General features: G+C 41.3%; 1 protein-coding gene across 2 annotated transcripts in view; it reads left to right on the plus strand.

Moving 5' to 3' along the window:
- The window catches only part of mctp2a (multiple C2 domains, transmembrane 2a), a 50,189-nt gene extending 44,048 nt beyond the window's left edge, over nucleotides 1-6,141 (plus strand). For both annotated transcript variants that reach the window (XM_054776891.1, XM_054776892.1), the window contains 2 exons: nucleotides 1,227-1,324; nucleotides 5,433-6,141. In XM_054776891.1, the coding sequence (XP_054632866.1) occupies nucleotides 1,227-1,324; nucleotides 5,433-5,489 (155 nt within the window). In that variant the 3' untranslated portion in view covers nucleotides 5,490-6,141. The remainder of the gene's footprint in view (nucleotides 1-1,226; nucleotides 1,325-5,432) is intronic.
- Nucleotides 6,142-20,278: the final 14,137 nt, after the last annotated feature.

Genomic DNA, 20,278 nt, shown 5'->3' on the forward strand with positions numbered 1-20,278 from the left:
GTTAACCGTAAAAAGACATTACACTAGTATCTGGTGTAAATGTCATTTGCCTGAAATACCATATACAGTCATCCCTAGCTACATCGCTGTTCCAATGTCACTCTGTCAAAAAAAAATCTTTTCAAAAACTAATTAATATTAAATAATTCCTGTTTCGTGGTTGACTATGGCCCATTATTAGTAAAAAAAAAGTTATATGTAGTATTCTGGCCACTAAGCGTCAGTACTGACACGAAACATTGATGAGACACTGCATTACATTACAGCAATGTGGTGTAAACAAAGAATAATAGCAGTGTAAAGGTGACTATTGGGGTGCTATTTCATTTCTACGTGGCTCTAATAATGCTAAGAAACATATTTAGAAAGTCAGAAAAATGTTTTCTATGCTTTCACTACGAAAATATTCCATTTATTAACATTGAATCCTACTTCGTGGAAATTCACTTACTACGGTCGGGTCTGGAACCAGTTAACCGCGATAAACGAGGAACGACTGTACGGTCCTAAGCACTCCAAACATGCTCAGTGGGTGACATGTTAGGTGAGTATGCTGGCCATCCGACAACAGGGATGTTTTCAGCTTCCATGAATTGTGTACAGATGCTTGCAACATGGGGCCATGCATTATCATGTTGCAACATGAGGTGATGGTCGTGGATGAATACTATAACAATGGGCCTCAGGATCTCATCACGGTATCTCTGTGCATTCAAAATGCCAGCAATAAATTGCACCTGTGTTCGTTGTTCAAAACGTACGCCTGCCCATACCATAACTCCACTGCCACCATGGGCCACTTCATCCACGGCACAGGTGCAGAGACTGTGTGGGTTTTGGACCTCCCTGGACCCCTCAATACAGTTAAATTCCACATTTTGGAGTGGCCTTTTATTGTGGCCAACCTAAGGCACACCCATGCAATAATAATGCTGTCTAATCAGCATATGCCACATATGGATGAATTACGAATGCTCACTAACACAGATTTAGACAGATTTGTGAACAATATTTGAGAGAGAAATAAGCCTTTTGTGTACACAGAAAAAGGTTAAGATCTTTAAGTTCAGCTCATGAAAAATGGGAGCAAAAAAGTGTTGCGTTTATATTTTTCTTGAGTATATGTATCTATAATATTTGGCTGGGGTGGATCACAGCACCTTATACAATACACTGATGCAAAGCATGTTGTTCAGCTATTTAGGAATGTGTTCTTGTTTTCACAGGCATTAACAAATTTACCAAGAAGCTGCGCAACCCATATGCAATTGACAATAATGAGGTGCTGGATTTCCTCAAGAGGATGCCTTCTGATGTTCAGAAGGTAAGGGCCCATTTTTACATAAATAAAGGGATGCAATTCCCACTAGACGTTTGTATTATTTGCTGTAAGAAAATTCCCAAGTGTGCTGGAAATACATTCACTGGCTTTTGTTTGATTATTAATGGACCAGCGCCTCCGCCCAATTATCCTCAGCCACACCGATGTCGACAGCAGCCTCACCAATTTGCTCCATCTGGCTGAGGAGCTGTGACACTCAAGTGGCCAACTGGTCGAGGAAAACTATGACGTGGCCGCAGTCGCTGCAAGGTGTTGGAGTCAATGAATGTGGTGACGATGCCCCATCATCTTGTGATTCCACATTAGCCATGACCGAAGTGTCATTTACTTTGGCATCATAGAGCTGGGCCAGGCTGTCAGGGTGCCTTAAGTAGCGCTCCTCTGACTGGAGAGATTTACTCTGCCAGGAAATGAAGTCCCACACAGCTGCCTTCATCTCCCAGGTAGGTAGCTCACCCCTGCGGAACTCCTGACAATAAGGATGCAGACAGACTCTCTCACCCGAGTCTGTTCCGACGCCGCACTCTTGATGTCCTCTTGCAGCAAACCAAGGCTGGCTTCTCTGTGATGTCACCGGGAGTCTGTCATGTTTGAGATTTGGACGACTTGAGTTGGCAAAACAAGGTGGCGGATGCATTTTGATTCAGAAGCCTTTGTCCGTCGTCCTCCCCGTTGGGATGCAATGTTTGAGCTTTGAAACACCACAGAAAGAAACAAGACTTTTTACTGTGCTGCAGAGGAGAAAGTACATCTTGAAAACAGCTCCAAGTCATAAAAAAAGACAAAACAAAACATCCTTAACATTCATCCCAAGTATGTTTCATTGCTGCTTTGGGGAAGAAAAACATCATATACCCTGGAGACCCCAAGTAAAAAAGCACATATTTTGTTTTTGTTGACTTAGAACAATCGTCAGATAGGTGCGGATGCAAAAACAAAAAAAACACCACAAAGGCTGCAAACAGACTCCTGTCCTTCTTGCAAATGTGAGTTGGCAATTAGCGGCCGCGCAAATCTACAAAGTCGTCCTCAAACGAGGACTTCTGACAACACTGAAATGAGAAGCATCTGTCAGTTCTGAGCACAGTTTCATGTTGTGATGCACCAGGCTGCCACTTTGTTCCCACACTCCATCTCCTGTTTCTAATAGTGGCGTGCCCGTCTCATTAGCATAAGTCCCAAGCTTTTATTCAACAGATTTGCCGCACACCCGCGACACTTCAAAAGCAAGTTAGCACATTTTAGCCCGCTCCTTTTCACTCCGCCCTGTGATCGCTTTGCCTTTGGATTGAGGAAATATCTACACAATTGAATCAAATTCTATGAATGTCAAGAAAATACTAATTTTGACCGTTAATTTAATTTGTAAATTCTTTAGCGCATAAGGGAATTTGTCAAAAAGGCAACTTGAATGACTTTCTCAGGTAGTTTAACGTGTAACCAACCGAAGGAAGTCCAAATGCCACATTTCAACACTAAATCAAACAAATCTAAAGTAAATGAAAATTAATTTTTCACAGTCAAGGTTCTTTGCTATTTTAAAAGAGTTCTTTTGGACACATTTTTTAATTATTTTTTTTTATTTTGTAAAAAGGTTTTTATTATTAGTTATTTGTATCAACAATTAAGCTTCTTTGCTTTACATTTTGCCTTTTCCCCCATTCTTTCAGTTTTTTTTTTGTTTAATAGGCTAAATGATTGAATCTTTTAGGAAGGGATGAAAGGACACCATTTTATACGACAGAAAACTTAACGTAGATGGCTACCCTCACTCTTCTTTCAAACCATCCTTCTACTCTGTCCAGAATGCGTACATTTTTGTCCTCTCTTCCTCTGTGAGGTGCAGGTACACCACAGAGTCTTGACCTGAAGAGTTAGCCTGTCTGTGTTGTGCCATGTGCCTGCTTTAGAGGCGGCTTGGTTTCCCCAATGTAAAAATCAGTGCATTCCTCACTGCACTGAACAGCATACACCAGATTGTTTGAATATGGGGTGTCCTGTCTTTGGGGTGTAACAACCTCTGTCTCAAAGTGTTACCTGGGGCCTGTTGCACAAAACTAGGTTAAGGGATTAAGCCGGGATATCTTGGTTATAGGGATGTCCAATCTTGTCCCATTTTTTTGCATAGTTTTGCCAATCCGATCCAATCCGATACCGATCCTTTTTTTAACAATAAGCTTTTGTTAAAAACATGAATTTGTGGAATTGAATACGGTTATGAAAATATCTCTTCAAAGCCTTAAAAATAATGCAACCAAAGTATTGATTAATTTCCTTTTTTATTACACAGCATGGCCAACAATATTGTTTGGCTTTTGTAACAAACCTCTGCGAGTCAGGTCCCTAATTCAATAAAAGTCCATCCAGTAAGAGATCAAATTGGAAAAAATGGGTGTGCAAAATACTTTTAGGGTAGGACTAATCGTTTGACATGGTTATAGATCAATTTGTGGTGTGACTTAAAATATATGACATTTTCTTTTTGACAAAGACTCTTCAACACAATGGTCATTTATTGATGGTCCCTAGTATAAATAGCTAGCGGTTACAGTGGCATTGGTGGAGGCAGACATTTTTCATTGGTGTGGCCAAGGTGAGAACATTGCTCACATAGGGGTGGCAATAAGTTAATACCTGAAATGTCTAGATGGCCAGGGGTGGCCGGAGAGTGACCAAGGGAAGCCACAGCCACCATTGGCCCCCATGTAGCTCCTCCACTTTGCAACGGCACTTCCCGTGTGAGCTCCCAGCACCATGACACAGCAGTCTGGGCACGGCGAGGGGGAACTACCACTGTAGCTACGGAGCCGAATATCCAACGTCCAACTGAAACTAACTTCACCACGGTACACTGCGGACAGGGCTGCATGGTGGTGTTGCATTTTCTTCTTGCAGGTGTTGGGAGTCGAGTGGCAACCAGCTTTGAGGCGTATTACCACACTTACCATGTTGGAGTGTGGCCTAGATTTCTGAACGGATCGGCCCGATCTGGTGGCAGAAGCCGATATTATTCGATTTTCAAAATACAGCGGATTGGCAGCCGATACCAATCCTGAAAATCGGATCGGGACATACCTTGGTTATCCTGGCTTCATTTATCCATGATCCGGTTGCACAAAAGTGAGATAGTGGAAAGTGGCATATGTCCTGACATAACCACAAGTTTTGAGGGAATCTTCTCTAAATTCAGTGGGTGCGGCTTAAACACGGGTTTGTATTAATGCTGACAACAATACAAAAGCTGCAAAGCTGCACATTTGTATGTGGCACAAACATCCATTTAAAAACAAAGTAAAGTGAAAAGTAAAACTAAAACTCAATCAGTGAAGTTATTGTCATTCAGCATGTCAGGCATGAATGCAGGATTAACAAAACATATGTGAAGTATTAAAGGACGACGCCTTACCAGCACTTTCATTGCAAATTGCATATTTACAATCCAAAGGCGAAACTGGGAAGTAATTCCAGAGCACGGACATACTGAACTAAGAAGCTTGTTGTGGTTTGGACCACGTCATCACTTGTGCATCAGTATCATTTTCACAGAAAAATCAGTACTGATATGAACAGATATCTCATTTTTATGCCAATATCGGCCAATAATATCTGTCGATGATTATCAGACATCCCTACATGTAAACAGCCTGAAATCAGAATGCAGTTGAAATGTCCCAGTGTGAGTGTTCCCCTAAGCAACATTGTTAAAACAAGCTTCATGTAAAGAAAACCTGTCAACTTGTTTCACCCAAACAACTCTGGTTTTAAGTTTGTCATGGACTTTAACAAAGTTCTCCAGGAATGGACTTTAAGTTGCGGTTTGCAAATCCCTTTCTGGCCTGGCAGGTCATCTCAGCAGTTGATGTCTGTTTTCAATATTGTGATCGGGGCACATTGGTGCAAAACCCTTGACTCTTCCAATCCTTCCCCTGTGTGATTAATCCCCTCTGCTCCCGTGTTTAAAAAATGATTCATTACATGCGAGGCCGCCTCGCTTTTCCCCTGCACCGGCTCTCCTCAGGGGAGCTATTACCGTGCGCTCCACTGAGCTCGGATTACCTGCCTCCCACCAAACTCCTGTTTGTTTTTACAGGTGCAGTACAGCGCACTGAGAGCACCCAGCCAGAGCCAGCCACGCAAGAAAAAGTAAGCTCAGTTGGATAAGAGGCTGGCCTCCCTTTCCTGAGCAGGGTCTGAGCCAGTCCACCTGACAAACAACGCAGTGGTGCCACCCGGACCCACGACCCCATGCCCCCCACCATAGTGCCTCGACTCAGCCCCCCTACCCCTGGAGTCGCCCTCTGACTCGTGTGTTTGCTTCCCTGGCTGACAGGAGGTGTGAGCTGCGGCAGGAGGAGGGCAGTGCATGGCCCCGTCAATCAGCAGCCGGGAGGTAAAGAAAAGAGCAGTGCGAGGCTCTGCCTTCATCTTTAGATGTAATTTAGAGGAGGAATGAGGCGCGTCGGCTTTGGCTTACCTCAGATCTCTTCTGGTTTGCTTACTTTTTTTTGCTTCAGATATTTGCCCCAAGGTAAATTTAATGCCAGCTTAACAATTCATGGAAAACAAACTGTGGCAATATTTTCCTTTTGATCCATGTGCTATCATAATAAGCCAAAAGTTGGCATCGATGGCAGCAGATTTATAAAATAATCACGACGAATGTATGTTTTTCACTACTGTCCTTTTTTGGTAAGGATTTTAAATGTAGTATAATGCACTTGTAAACTATCATTTTATGCTCCATTACTTTGCTGTATAAGTTTTATTTTGTTCTTGTGTTGATATCATTAAATTGATTTTTTTAAAATAAATGTCTTAAATTGTCACATCAATTTCTTCTGTCCATCTGTCTGTCCATCTATTTGTCTATTTACCGCAGAGAAAAATGTCTGACGATATAAAATAAACATAGTCAGAGCTGATCTGAGCTTTGGCCCCCTGTGAGATGGTGCGTTTGGTTATATCTGATGAGGTGGGGGGGACAGCACATCAGCCCCCTCCTCAGCAGTAGCACAGTGGTGAAAGAGCATCCATCTGTGCTTTGTGAAGACTTTGATTGGCTCGGGGGGACCCGGTGGAGCCCCGGGCTATCTCTTTTTGACAGGCTGATAGAGACATCACTTGGCTCTCCCAGGAACTGCCACCAGGGGTCCATTTCAAAGTGAACGAGGGGTGTGGAGGTGACCCTGAGTTTCAGACGAGCTAAATCCCACACACTGGCTCAAACCCCTCCTTCAGTCTTGGCTCTGTTTGGGGCCTGGGGGTCCTGGTTTTGGCTGTGCTCGGGTGTGGGATTGGAGGGATAGCATCAGATCACTGGCAAGATACCCAACTTGTGTCCCATAAGAGGTGTAACCAATTAAGAGACGCTATCAGGATATTATTGTACAACCAATTGCAATTGGACATCTAGACCAATAGTCCAAACCAGATTTAGCACTGTGGTCCAGTCCAAACCTGCATCTGTAAGAGCCTACTGAATACAGAATCAGTCGGAACCCTGAGCTTGTTCTCTTTGTGATTGTTTCGTTCCTGTATTTACCCCTCAGAGTGTTTGTCCAAGAGGAGACTGAGGGTTGCAAAAAAGGGACCACTGCAGCAAAGTGGAGAATATGAATGCACAGATGGGTTCTTTCCAAGATATTTTCCTGCTTGGTGGCGATCCCTCCATACTCTTACAATAACTTCTATTGTGATTTAGTGCTGTATAATTTTAATTCTGTTAAGTTGATGTCGAGATAGGCTTACAGTTGATCGCTGGTGAATGCGACATGATAACTTGATATACGAGTATAGTTGTGAGCTGTCAAATGTTTGCCAGTCAGTGTCACTGAGGTTATGGACAGAATGTCCTCTGTATCTTTCACAGCCAATGGATCATAAAGAAGAGTCTGACAGGGTTACAGCAGCTGTTGCACGGACCACTGCTCTTACGGCCTACACAAGCTGCTCTGTGAAGATGACTAATTATATTTTCGGAATTATTTATAAATGTTTTTTCTCCCAGGGATGGTGGCAACTCTCTGCAGATGAAGTCTCCGGAGCAATCTGGTCCCAGAAGGCAGTGCTGGTGCTGTTTCTACGGGGTAGCGGGGCGGTATAGTCCCTGGATGTTTTACAAGCTGCTAATGAACAGAGCGTCACAGCAGTTAACATTGTCTGATTACTGAGTGTGTGTTTTTTTAATTCTTTGGTAGTTGTTGTTCATGGTGCGGCAGTGATGTCTTCATCAGGCTGTCAAGACGGAAGCGCCTGCAGCTGTGGCGGACGACCCCCCTCCCTCCCTTCACACACACACACGCACCCAGAGCCTGTCACACTGCTTGTTTCCATGGCACTCCTTCAGGCAGCACCACAGGCAGACTGTCGGTGTGTGTGCAAGGACCCATACAACCTGTTTTTCTCTCTGCAGACGCTCTGATGTTCAGCCCCAGAGCAGGCATCAAACTAGCAGAAAGCCCGCCATGCTGCTCGTTGTGCATGGCAAATACTGTGTCTTCATTTGAATGGGCCGCTACTCATAGTTATACGTGTCCCTTGGCCTCCTGTTCGGGAACATTGCAGTAGGTCAGAGTCAACTTGACTCATGGCTGTCTTACATGTGCTCTTTCCACAAGTGTGTTTTTGCTTGTCCTTTGCCTTACAGTATTTTGTGATGCCAGTGACGACAGCGAGTGATAGCAACCGTGGAACCAGGAAATACTGTTTGGCTGCTCAATGTAAGATTGCTAAGATAACATTACATCTTCAGTAACAATAAAATAAGTTAATGTTGAGTATGTAATTTATTTTTAATATTAAGTAGGGATGTCAAAGTTAACGCAGTAATAACGCGTTAACGGAAACGTTTCCTTTAATAGCACCATTTTTTTTTTTGATGCGCGATTAACGTGCGCATGTCCTCTTTGATCCTCGGCCCACACCATAGTTTGAGAAAGTAGTGGTGACTGTGGAGCCACGAGCGGGAACAAATATTGAGCAGAAATGGGCAAAGGAAAGGGTATTTTGATTGGCAAATTTACCATCAAAGCCCTGGCAGATGGCTCTCACAATGAGACCAAAGGTATTTGTAGCTACTGTTGCTGTGATTAGAATTGACACACAGTACGTCGACTTGCCAGAGAGAAACAAGAAGGTGCTGAAGCACTGCCAGTGTTTTTTTATTGTCATTTATACAGTGCTACCTTGGCATACGAGTGTTTTATTTAGATGCAAACTTTATCTCGGCTGATTTTTTGCATTGAACTGCAAGCTAAAATTTATATACGAGCTGCTAGTTAACGGCAGGCATAGCCGAGGACAGCTTTTTGGGGGCTTTTGTCAATGTGACCATGGCTTAGGTAGCATTAACAGCGCACTATTTAGTCATCAACACATAAGTAAAACATACGTACATTATAGCAATTAAATTTATCTTACTTAATATGTATTGTGTACAACTATGACAGAAACAACATGAAATTAAAAGCGCTAAATGAATACAGACCTACCATCCACCAGTACGAGCCTGGACTTTGTGTTCCAGAGAGGTTGTGTACCGAACAAATATGCACATTAGCACTCAATAAGGTAATCAAATCCTACCTTTCTGCATTCACACACAGTATCAGCATTTGGGACCAAATAGGAGGTGAATGCAAAAGGGGAAAATACAGTATAGTAGTCTATCTGTGTAGCGTGGGACAATATTAGAAGGTGCTTTCAAGGACCGTCAAAGTGGGACAAAATGCCGCTCGCCTTAAACGTGCAAAAACTGGGGGAATTCTAAAGGTATATGAGTTTATTAATAAAATAATGTCCTATATTTCCAAAATGTTATGTAGTTATTGTAGTTGCGTATCAAATCATTTACCACAAAGAGATTTACATCCCTACTTATTACAGATAAAAACGTATTTCTATCTGTGATTAAATGTGAAATGTTAAATGTTAACTATGGACGAAATGTGATTAATCACAATTAACTATTTTAATCTTTTGACAGCTCTAATATTAAGTAATACCACACAGGGATGAACTTCTTTCTACATTTGTATGACAGATACAATGTCCTTCCTTAAATCCTACTCCGATGTTGTGTTTTATTTTTAAATAGTTTTTTAATATAGTGGTTAACTTATTTTTACTCTTGTATGACAGTTCATAAAGGATTTATGTGGTCAGTGGTGGACTTTTGGGGCCTAAGGCGAACATAGCCAGGGGCCGTCTTCATATGCCACAAAAAAGCAGGAAAGGCAGCCTCAAAGGCCCTATCAAAATATAACCTCGCACTAAACTAATACGAGGTGAACAGAATGACAGAATAAAGTTTCAGATATTAAACCAGTGTATGTCAAAATGCCAGATATTTATTTTTGACCAAAAACAATCCACATGTGTGCATGTGTGTGCTGCAGAGAGAAGGAGAAAGAGACTGTATGTATTGAGGGTGAAGATGAACAATTACAATGGAACAAAAGCAATTACTAAACAATACATGGCAACAGTCATAACTACTGTACACACAGTGCGCTCACGGCATCAAACTCTGCCGACTGGAACTCGGCTCACAATCCGCGGTAGTTAGCGCCGGCTTGTTTACATTTTTTCTAACAACTTTGTAAAAAATCTCGAGCTCTTTGATAATGAGGCAATTTTTTTTTTTTTTGGCATCCTATCGTCGTTTCCTCTTCTCGGACGTGCGCCGGTAAGTTCGCTTCATTTTATGTAGCTTCATATTTAGCTTCTCACAAACGCACGACTTCTTCGTCTTCAATGTTTAATGGCGACTCGCAAACCAACTTAAAGGCACCTTACCGCCACCTACTGGACTGGCCCACATAAATTCCTGGCTGCTCAGTCTTTCGTCGTCATGAACAGTCAGTTGTAGTGTGGGGGAGAGGGTGGAAGCTAATACCAATTTAGCTCTCAGATGCCTTTCTGTTTTGTTTTGTTATTTGTTTAGTATGCTAACATAATTATACATGAACATAGTTGGGGGTGCTGCTGGCTGTGGTTGCCCTGGCCCGTGCTGGTTGGGGCGAGGGCAGCTGGTTGGAGGCCTAAGGCAATTGCCTACTTTGCCTTAATGGTAGATCCGCCCCTGATGGTGGTGACAGTTTGACCCCGGAACGGATGAATTCACTTTACATTATATATAGATATTATTTCTTACAAATATGAACATCTGACCAGTTTATATGCTGCTTTTCATCAGGACAAAACCTACTTTGACTTTACTTCCATATGTCGTACACATCGTCAGTGTGTTGTTTCTTACCAAAAAGACTATGGACGACTAAAATCCTGATTGATGTACAGTGTGACTATAAGTGAGTAGAAATAAACATATAAATACATAAATAAAAAGCTAGTGCTGGTAATAAATACATCTCTGATAGTGACAGTCAATCCTGAGTATTGTTATCTCTGACTTTTGATACAACTCTCATATTGATCATATTGATTAGATGGTGCAGGTGTACCTAATGAAGTGTTCAATGCGTGTAGATTTTGAACACTAGCATTGGGAATAGAGGAATAACGGTAAGACTGAGATAACAAAGGAGACAAATAGTCACTAATAACAGTTGTCACCAAGCCCAGTTGACTAATATTTCACTTTAGGGTACGCAGTACACAGCGGAAGCACAGCACAGCCCAGCAATAACTCTTCAGAGCATCAGCAATAGACAATGGCCTTTTTAAGAGCTGAAATTAAATCATTGGCCTTTAAAAGCACCTCTCTGAGGGGCACCGCACATTAATAAATTCAAGTGATTTTCGCTTTAATATTATTCTGAGTGCATTAAAATGAAGACAACAGCTGGGATGGTGCCCACATCCCGGAAGCTTTGCTTGGGCCAAAGAGTGCTGCTGTGGGATGCAAAGCAATGGCTGTGCCAGGATCAGAGGTTGTTGACATGAGGATACTGGATTGTCTCTCTCAAAGACACAGCCACTTGGGATACACTTGCAGCCCAGTAGAAAACAGAAGCTTATTAGCTTTGACTACCACTGCAGTAAAAAAAAAAAAACAGCAAATGAAGTGTTTGCAAGCCTCCTATGTGTCAGGAAACAATACAAAGAATAATTGAACCCCATATTCCCTTCTAATTAACAGTGTTATAACGCAACGTGACTCTCCGCCTCCTGAGGAAAGAGCGCCGTATTTTGTTTGATGAATCGGCCCAAGCCGCGGCAAGTCTCGGCAGCGCTCTCGGCCCAAGGGAATCAGGTACCATTAGAGACGTGAAAGGATATGCTTTTTGTCTCGGCGCACAAGCATGCAAAAGTGTTCAATATTAATAGGCTTTCATCAAGGACACAATTAGGACACCTCTATTTGACACATTCTATAGGTTGGGGATGAATATGGATATGCGAGGTCCCAAGGAAGGGAGTGCACTGATGGAATAACAAAGTGAAATCCTCCGCAGCAGGAAGCAAGCACAAACACTGACAGTCTGGGACCTGATTTACGTTGATCCAATGTGAACCCGAAAGAAACAAGAGACTAAAAGTGGATTATTAGTAGTTATCCATAATTCACAGCCAGGGGCTACTTGTATATTTTTACATATTTGCATGTCATGCAGTTATTACAAATAAGACTTGTATGGAAGAGCGATAGAGAGTTGTTTCCACCAAGCGGTACACTTTGGTTTTGTTCAGTAACTTCCTGCGCTTTCCCATGGTCAGAATTTGTAACAGTTTTAATCCTGGCCCGTACAAAAATATAAAATTTGGGATTGGTTTACGAAAGATGCACCTGCAAAATGGGAATAACGATGCGCACCGTACCAGTTTTTGTTTGTTTTCCAATTGGATGCCAACCACAGTGGTTTGGTTATCGCAAGGGTGGAGCGAATTACACTACAGTCTGTTGACTGGTTGACAGAGAATTATAACACCTTGCCCTAATACGAATGGGAGGACCACAAAATGTATAGTGGACCATGTCAAATTGATCATACCTGATGTACAATTGGGACTTATACGAGCATTTACCAGAAAAATGCCAACATGAAGACATTTTTTGTACTCGGCACGCATTTTCACTGCGCTCACGTCAGATACTTTGTCAACTGCCTAACACACAGAGTTAAGCCAAAATTACGTCGTGCGCTTCAGTGCATCGGCACCGGAACACAATAGTGCATGGACAACACGGGGACTAAAGTGCTTCAGGTAATACTGCTCCAACGTGGACAAAAGGACAGACAGAGTTGTTCATTGTTTTGTGTGTGATATATGAACACAGATGTAAATTTGTGTGATACCAACTGAAGTGTGATCACAATTGTGTGCCGTATTGCAGAATATAATTGATTTGTTTATACCATGTTTGTATAATTTAAAAAAGCGTTTTATTTTGTACACAAGGGGGGTAGTAATGAGCACTCGCCAGCAGGGGGCAGGGTGGCGGCTCGACTGGCTCCAGGTGCATTGTGAGTTGTCTGCTTCCTCTTTCTGCTTAGCAAGACCATGGACAGACGAAGTTGGCTGTGCCTCATTAATATATCCTGTTTTCAGGTGGGTGCAACACTAAATTGAGCCATGTCACTAAATGTCATATGAATATGAAACGTTTGGACGCACAATGATGAGGCTGTTATTAATATACGAGGAATTATAGGTATGTAAAGGGAGCAGTGCAACGTTCGCACGCTGCGACGCCATCTTGTGCCAGTTAGTCAAGTTTAACAGAGTCAAATTGTTAGTTTTGTGGTATAGGACTCTCGTATTGAACGAAATGTTTATTTCAAATAATACAGTGGTTAAAAGGAAAGTTATAACATGTAATCTCATGCATTGTTTTGAGGAGTAAGCAATTCAAGGGAAAAGAAAATTAAACTGATGCACTTGAGAACCATATGTGAATGGTAGTAGAAGCTATGCTTTATTGCAAGCTAACATAATACAATGTTGCGATTGTTTATTGTACATTTGCTTCGTTGCGTCAAACAAAATCTAGCTCAGGAAATGTGCTGAATGTGTAATGTGATGCTGAACTTATTTATGCTGAACTAAGTTGAATGTGGGTTAATGAATGTATTGGAAACAGTGAAAGAAGAGAGGATTTAATGTGCAGATGTTTAATAAACGTCCTCTCTTTCTGCTCAGCAAGACGATGGACAGACGTGGAGTTGCTTGTGTCGCATTCATATATCCTGTTTTCGGAGAGGGCATTTAAGCCGTCTAATGATGCCAGGCGGTACTTGCAACATTTGATGATTGTGTTGTACATTAAGGTTGTTTAAATATAATAAGATTTCATTTCTATTATGTCCTAAATGAGAGTTTAGGACAGAGTCTTCTTCCTGTATGTGGTACTGTCACGAATTAGTGCTTTCTGAGATGTAATTTGTTTCCTAACTGGGTGCAATGACTATTATATTGTATATGTAGTTACTTATGTTCTATTATTTAGAACGGTTGTGTGCACAGACCATAAAGGCCGTCATTGTTCGGCTTGTAGGACATTATTTCTTGTGTGTATAAGACTCGTTCATACAGCTGAACCTCTTTTCCTCTGATTTCTGCAATAAAACTCAGGGTTGTAAAACATCTATTATTTCCAGCCGCAGTAACACTCCCTCCTTCTCGTAAATTACTACCATTCACTGGCGATGATGGACGCTAACAAGCTAAAGTAGGCAATGAGAATTGTGGTTGCGTGTCCATTTGTGGCCGGTGGCTTGTTTGTTTTCTTCGGCCTGTGGTACAACAACCACAAAAACAGCAAAAATTATGTTATTTCTTATGATAAAGCTATACTGGTGCTATACGATAGCTATCAATATCCAGTCTACACACGCGTACTGTTACTAAATGCAAAGTGAAGGTGTGATGATGGTTGAACTGGATGTGAGGACACTAATGACAAAAGTACTTCCTCCTCCAGGCTGGGCCACATGACGACACTGGAGAGTCCTGTAGCAACACAAGCACTTCTATCAGGCCCCATTAAGCAGAGCGGCTAATTATCAGCTCCTGCATAGGCCTTCATGCTCTCAGGCAATGCATGCAAAACTCTCATTTCTCATCCCAAACATAAAAATGCATGCAGGGGAAAAACTGCTGGATCAATTAGAAAAGAGAAAAGATTACAGCAGAGTAATTACACTGGATGTTTTAACTCAAGCTCTGTGATGACTCTTTAGGGAGTCCAGTGGCGGAAACACCACAATATACCCTGTGAAGTTTATTATTTATTTGTTCGTACCTTTTTTGACACTCTACCTGCCTTTACAACGATATCACTCATAGAAAGCAGGTTATTAACTCTTTATACATCATTGATAAGCATATAGAGATTACTTCGAGTTTTCAGCAATAACTGAGGGCTCACTTTTTGGAAAGGACGTTATGATTTTGTCTAATGGTATACATAAGCTTTAACAAACTAGGTCAGGGGTCACCAACGTTTTTTCTTGCGAGAGCTACGTTTAGAAAATGAAAATGGCCACGAGCTACTCATTTTTGTAGAAATGATTTTCATACCTTATTTCAACCCAAACAAATCAAATGTGCTTGTTTTACCAAAACAGTCACAAAATGCTGGTATCCACAACTCACATTTTATTTTAGTGTTCTCACATTATTAACTGAAAACGTGAATGCAAAGCAGGCCTGTGGGCGCCTCATGTGGTCGTGGGGGGACTACCTGGTGCCCGCGGGCACTGTGTTGGTGACCCCTGAACTAGGTCATAAATACCGTTGGGCATCGTTTGAATTTGAACGATTCCGGTTTCGATTCCTTGTTTCGATTCAGGTTCTTAACGATTCTCGATTCTGGTGCTTTTAAAAGGCAGGGTCATAAAAGTTTGCATGGTTTAAATGAGGGCGCTAACCATAGTACTTTTTGATGAAATATCTGAATTTCTCAATGAATTGTTTAATGATATAAACTTTTTTTTAATCAACTTTACTATGAATGTCTTACAGGGCTAATTTCAACCAGTACAAAATATCAAACCATTCAGCTTGAATGTAGGGTGTATGGCTAGGGTTATTTGGTTTGGTTTTACACTTTCACAAAAGATGTTTACTTTTGAAAAGTAGAACAATTTGTTTGCTATTTTTTATGACCACCAAATTTTGTACACAGGATGTAGCCCAGAGCGCTCTTATTTTGAAGGCCGGAAGTGTGTTGTGTGAGTTGAAAAGGTCCCTTGACCTTTGCTAACAGAGAGGGACTGTGGAAATGATGAATTTGCGTAGCCACAGCCATAGCTCCCGTCCTTTATTTACACCAAACTTCCACATCAGCTAGCATCCTGAAACCCTGGGTTACATTGTCATGAGACAGGTGTGATTTATTGACTTCCCTGATCCTGATTGCTTTGAGAAAGTCTGACGTAGCTCATCAAAGACGAGGTACTCTGCTATTTCTGCACTATGAATGTGTGCACATTAATCATGCTGATCTTGCAACCTCCTTTGCATGATATCATTGTGTTGCAAATGTTGCACTGGGCGGACCGCGCTTTTTTATGAATTTAAGACAACATTTTTTAGATTCTTCTTCACTGGTGCTTGCCGGCTTCTTCTTCATTGGTTTTCGCAGCTATTTCTTCCGATCGTTGAAATGGGCATCGGAACTAGGAATGGAAATAAAAACATTTGAATGATCCCAGGAGAATTGCACCGTTACTCCCGGTTCCCGCCCTAAACCTAGTAATAACTCATATACTATAAACCTTACAGGCTTTTAAAGTTGTTTTTAACTCCGAGTGTCAGAACAGTTTAAAATATGTTTATGTTATGTGTCATTATTGTGGTTGTAGTTTGTAGGGCTGTTGTGTAACTGTACTGCATCATATAGGGAGCTGCCAATGTGTAGGTTGCCTCATTTAGCTACATGTTCAAGGCTGTTTACAGTTTATGTTGAGGCGTCCCCTGTCGTGCCTCACCCACACGAGGGATCACCACCAGCACCAAAGAGCTTGAATGCGTCGCTGGCTCCAGCTCCACGCTGTTTGTCAAAGTAATTTACTTAATTAGTCACGATGTGCGCTGATTGAAATAGTATTTACCAATTTACATCATCAGGCTGTGCCCGCGTTGCAGTTGACTGGCTGTCATGGATATAATGCAAATGTTCCTCAACATGAAAACAATCAGAGGTTTTTTAATGTGGGATTGCGCTCCTCTTGTTTGTAATAACAAAAACAGATGTTTCTTAAACAGTCCTCTAAAGCCGTTCTCTCTGTATTAACTACACAGTGCTTGGTGGAATATTTGAATTGACTACAGTATGTGCACGCACACACACATTCACACGCACACATACATGCATCCCTCACTTTGTTTGGTGCACCCCGCTGAGTTAGTTTGATATAAGTTCCCAGAAATGCATAATAACGTGAACGCACACACACATACTTGCATCTCTAGCTTGGTTTGGTAGAGACCAACTTTTAGGTCCTCATAAAAGTATTTCCCCACTTTGGGAGTATGCTAACATTCATGTTCCCAGAAAGTAATAATAATAATACAACGTCCACGGAAACACACCCAAACAAACAAAGTGATGCTAGACTTTCACATTGTTTAGTGAGGACCAACATTTACTTCCTCAGAAAGAAATGATCCCCTCTGAGTGTGCCAGATTCATGTTCCCAGAAAGTATGAGTAACATACACACACACAAACCTTGACTTGATTGCTAGAAACCAGCTTTTGGGTCTGCATGAGGGAAGGATGGTCCCCACTTTGTGAGTACAGTGGAACGTTGGTTAGCATCCAACCCAGTTAGAGTGTTTTTCGATTAACATAAAGAATTTATGCCACAATTTTACCTCGGTTTGCGTGCTCCGGTTAGAGTAGAATATGCTGCACAAACCTGTTGTGTTATTAATACAGTGCATGAGTCCAACTGTATTCTTAATATATTTCTTATCAGAAAACGTCCTTCCGTGTTGGCATCCTATTACCTAGTTAACAAAATGGCAACCAGACATCAGCTATGTCGCCTGTCTATGGTGTCATCTGCGGTTGACTATCAAAAATGAGTCAGCAACATGTTTTATACCAGGGGTCACCAACGTTTTTCCTTGTGAGAGCTACTTTTACAAAATGAAAATGGCCAAGAGCTACTCATTTTTGTAACATTTATTTTCAGAGCTTATTTTAAACCCAAACAAAGCGAATATGCTTGTTTTACCAGAACATTAACAAAATGCTGGTGTCCACAACTCACATTTTCTATTTCAGAATACATTTCTTTCTACTGTTCTTTCATTATTAACTGAAAACCTGAATGAAAAGCAGGCTTGCAGGCACCTCATGTGGTCGTGGGGGACTACCTGGTGCCCGCGGGCACCATGTTGGTGACCCCTGTTTTATAGTTTTACATGCATAAAACTATTCTAAATACAGTGGTGTGAAAAAATGTTTGCCCCTTCCTGATTTCTTATTTTTTGCATGTTTGTCACACCTTAAATGTTTCAGATCATCAAACAAATTTAAGTATTAGTCAATATTAGTCAACACAACTAAATGCAAAATGCAGTTTTTAAATGAAACTTTTATTATCAAGGGAAACAAATCCAAACCTACATGGCCCTGTGTGAAAAAGTGATTGCCCCCTAAATCTAATAACTGATTGGGCCACCCTTAGCAACAACAACTGCAAGTCTTTGTGAAAACTTGCAATGAGTCTCTTACAGCGCTGTGGAGGAATTCTGTGCCACTCATCTTTGCAGAATTGTTATAATTCAGCCACATTGGAGGGTTTTCCAGCATGAGCTACCTTTTTAAGGTCATGCCATCTCAATAAGGATTCAGGTCAGGGCTTTGACTAGGCCACTCCAAAGTTGTCATTTTGTTTTTCTTCAGCCATTCAGAGGTGGACTTGCTGGTGTGTTTTGGATCATTGTCCTGCTGCAGAACCCAGATTTGTTTCAGCTTGAGGTCACGAACAGATGGCCAGACATTCTCCTTCAGGATTTTTTGGTAGACAGCAGAATTCATGGTTCCGTTTATCACAGCAAGTCTCCCAGGTTCTGAAGAAGCAAAGAAGCCCCAGATCATCACACTACCACCACCATATTTGACTGTTAGTATGACATTCTTTTGTTGAAATTCGGCGTTACTTTCACGCCAGTTGTAATAGGAAACACACCTTCCAAAAAGTTCAACTTTCGTCTCATCAGTCCACAAAGTATATTCCCAAAGGTCTTGGGGATCATCAAGATGTTTTCTGGCAAAATTGAGAAGAGACTTAATGTTCTTTTTGTTCAGCAATAGTTTTTGTCTTGGAAGTCTGCCATTCAGGCCGTTTTTGCCCAGTGTCTTTCTTATGGTAGAGTCATGAACACTGACCTTAACTGAGGCAAGTGAGGCCTGCAGTTGTTTGGCTTGATGTTGTGGGGTCTTTTGTGACCTCTTGGATGAGTCGTCGCTGCGCTCTTGGGGTCATTTTGGTTGGCTGGCCACTCCTAGGAAGGTTCGCCACTGTTCCATGCTTTCGCCATTTTTGATAATGGCTCTCACTGTGGTTTTCTGGAGTCCCAAAGCTTTAGAAATGGCTTTATGACCTTTTCCAGACTAATAGATCTCAATTAATCTCAGTTAAGTTAAGTTTTTAGCAGGGGGAGCAATCACTTTTTCACACAGGGCCATGTAGTTTGGATATTTTTCTCCCTTAATAATAAAAAGTTTCATTTGAAAACTGCATTTTGTGTTCAGTTGTGTCATCATTGACTAATATTTAAATTTGTTTGATGATCTGAAACATACAAGTGTGACAAACATGCAACCAAAAAAAAGAAATCGGGAAGGGGTCAAACACTTTTTCACATCACTGTAAATGGCGGATGAAAGGGATAAATGAACATTTCAGGGTACTTTTACCTTCATTGAACACGTGGCTGTTCCTATGGACACGATGTGGCAGTGAGACACCACACGGACACCATTGTCCTGTTTTGTCTTTTGTCAAGTTATTTCTTAAATAGTGTTTCTCACCTTCGTTATCAAAATGCTGGCACTTGCAACATTCTTCGGCTCCATTTTGGGTTATTGAGGTGAGAAACACCATTGAACTGAAGAAAAAACCTATGGCAAAACAGGGAGGTGAAATTAATCTTGAGTAACGTTTGATCTTTTCTTGATTCATGATTTCATGCAGGATATTGTAGGGAAAAAAAGACATAAAAACAGGAATATCTTGGTTTTATTGAGTGGCTCTGATATGAACTGCAATTGCATCCTGTAAAATGATTTGCAATGGAAGTCTTTATTGATGTGCGGTTGGCAAGATACACACACAATTTCTGCTACAAAGATAATATTGACGAAGTACAGTGAAATTGGAAATCCAATAACAACAGCTACCTTTTGTGTCTGCCGCCGTCACGCTCGTTAATTCGCTTGGGAAGCGCCTCTAATGCCTTCTGCTTTGCTTCTAACACACACCAACTGCACAGCAAGAAGCTAGGCTATAGTTATGGGGCCAAATCATTCTACGTGAATAAAATGTGAATTATGTGTTGATATCCAAAAATCATGTGATGTCCAAATATCACGATTGTTATCACAGACATGAATGTTTTATTTGCCGCTATTTTTTGGGAACTTTAACATCGTGCAGTTATCTTTTTACATGTTTTTTATGATGGGGCAGGTGATTGAACAGTGCAAAAAATAAGCAGGTTTTGAGTGCACCTCAACTGTAAATTTTGACCCCCTTTTCAGGTTTTTAGTCAGCAAGTTGGAAGAACATGTGATATATTAAAAAAAAGAGAAAGTATGAATACTGAACATGCACAGGTTCCCATGTGGAAAAATTGGTCTCCATGTGGTGTGATACCAGATTCATGTTCCCATAAAGTAGTAATAACACACACACACACACACACACACATCTTGACTTGCATCACTTATTTTGGTGGGGTCCAATGTTTAGGTCCCCATTAAAAAGAAAAGGTCCCCACTTTGTATGATATC

The sequence above is a fragment of the Dunckerocampus dactyliophorus genome, chromosome 5 (genome assembly GCF_027744805.1).
Source record: "Dunckerocampus dactyliophorus isolate RoL2022-P2 chromosome 5, RoL_Ddac_1.1, whole genome shotgun sequence".
NCBI lineage: Eukaryota > Metazoa > Chordata > Actinopteri > Syngnathiformes > Syngnathidae > Dunckerocampus > Dunckerocampus dactyliophorus.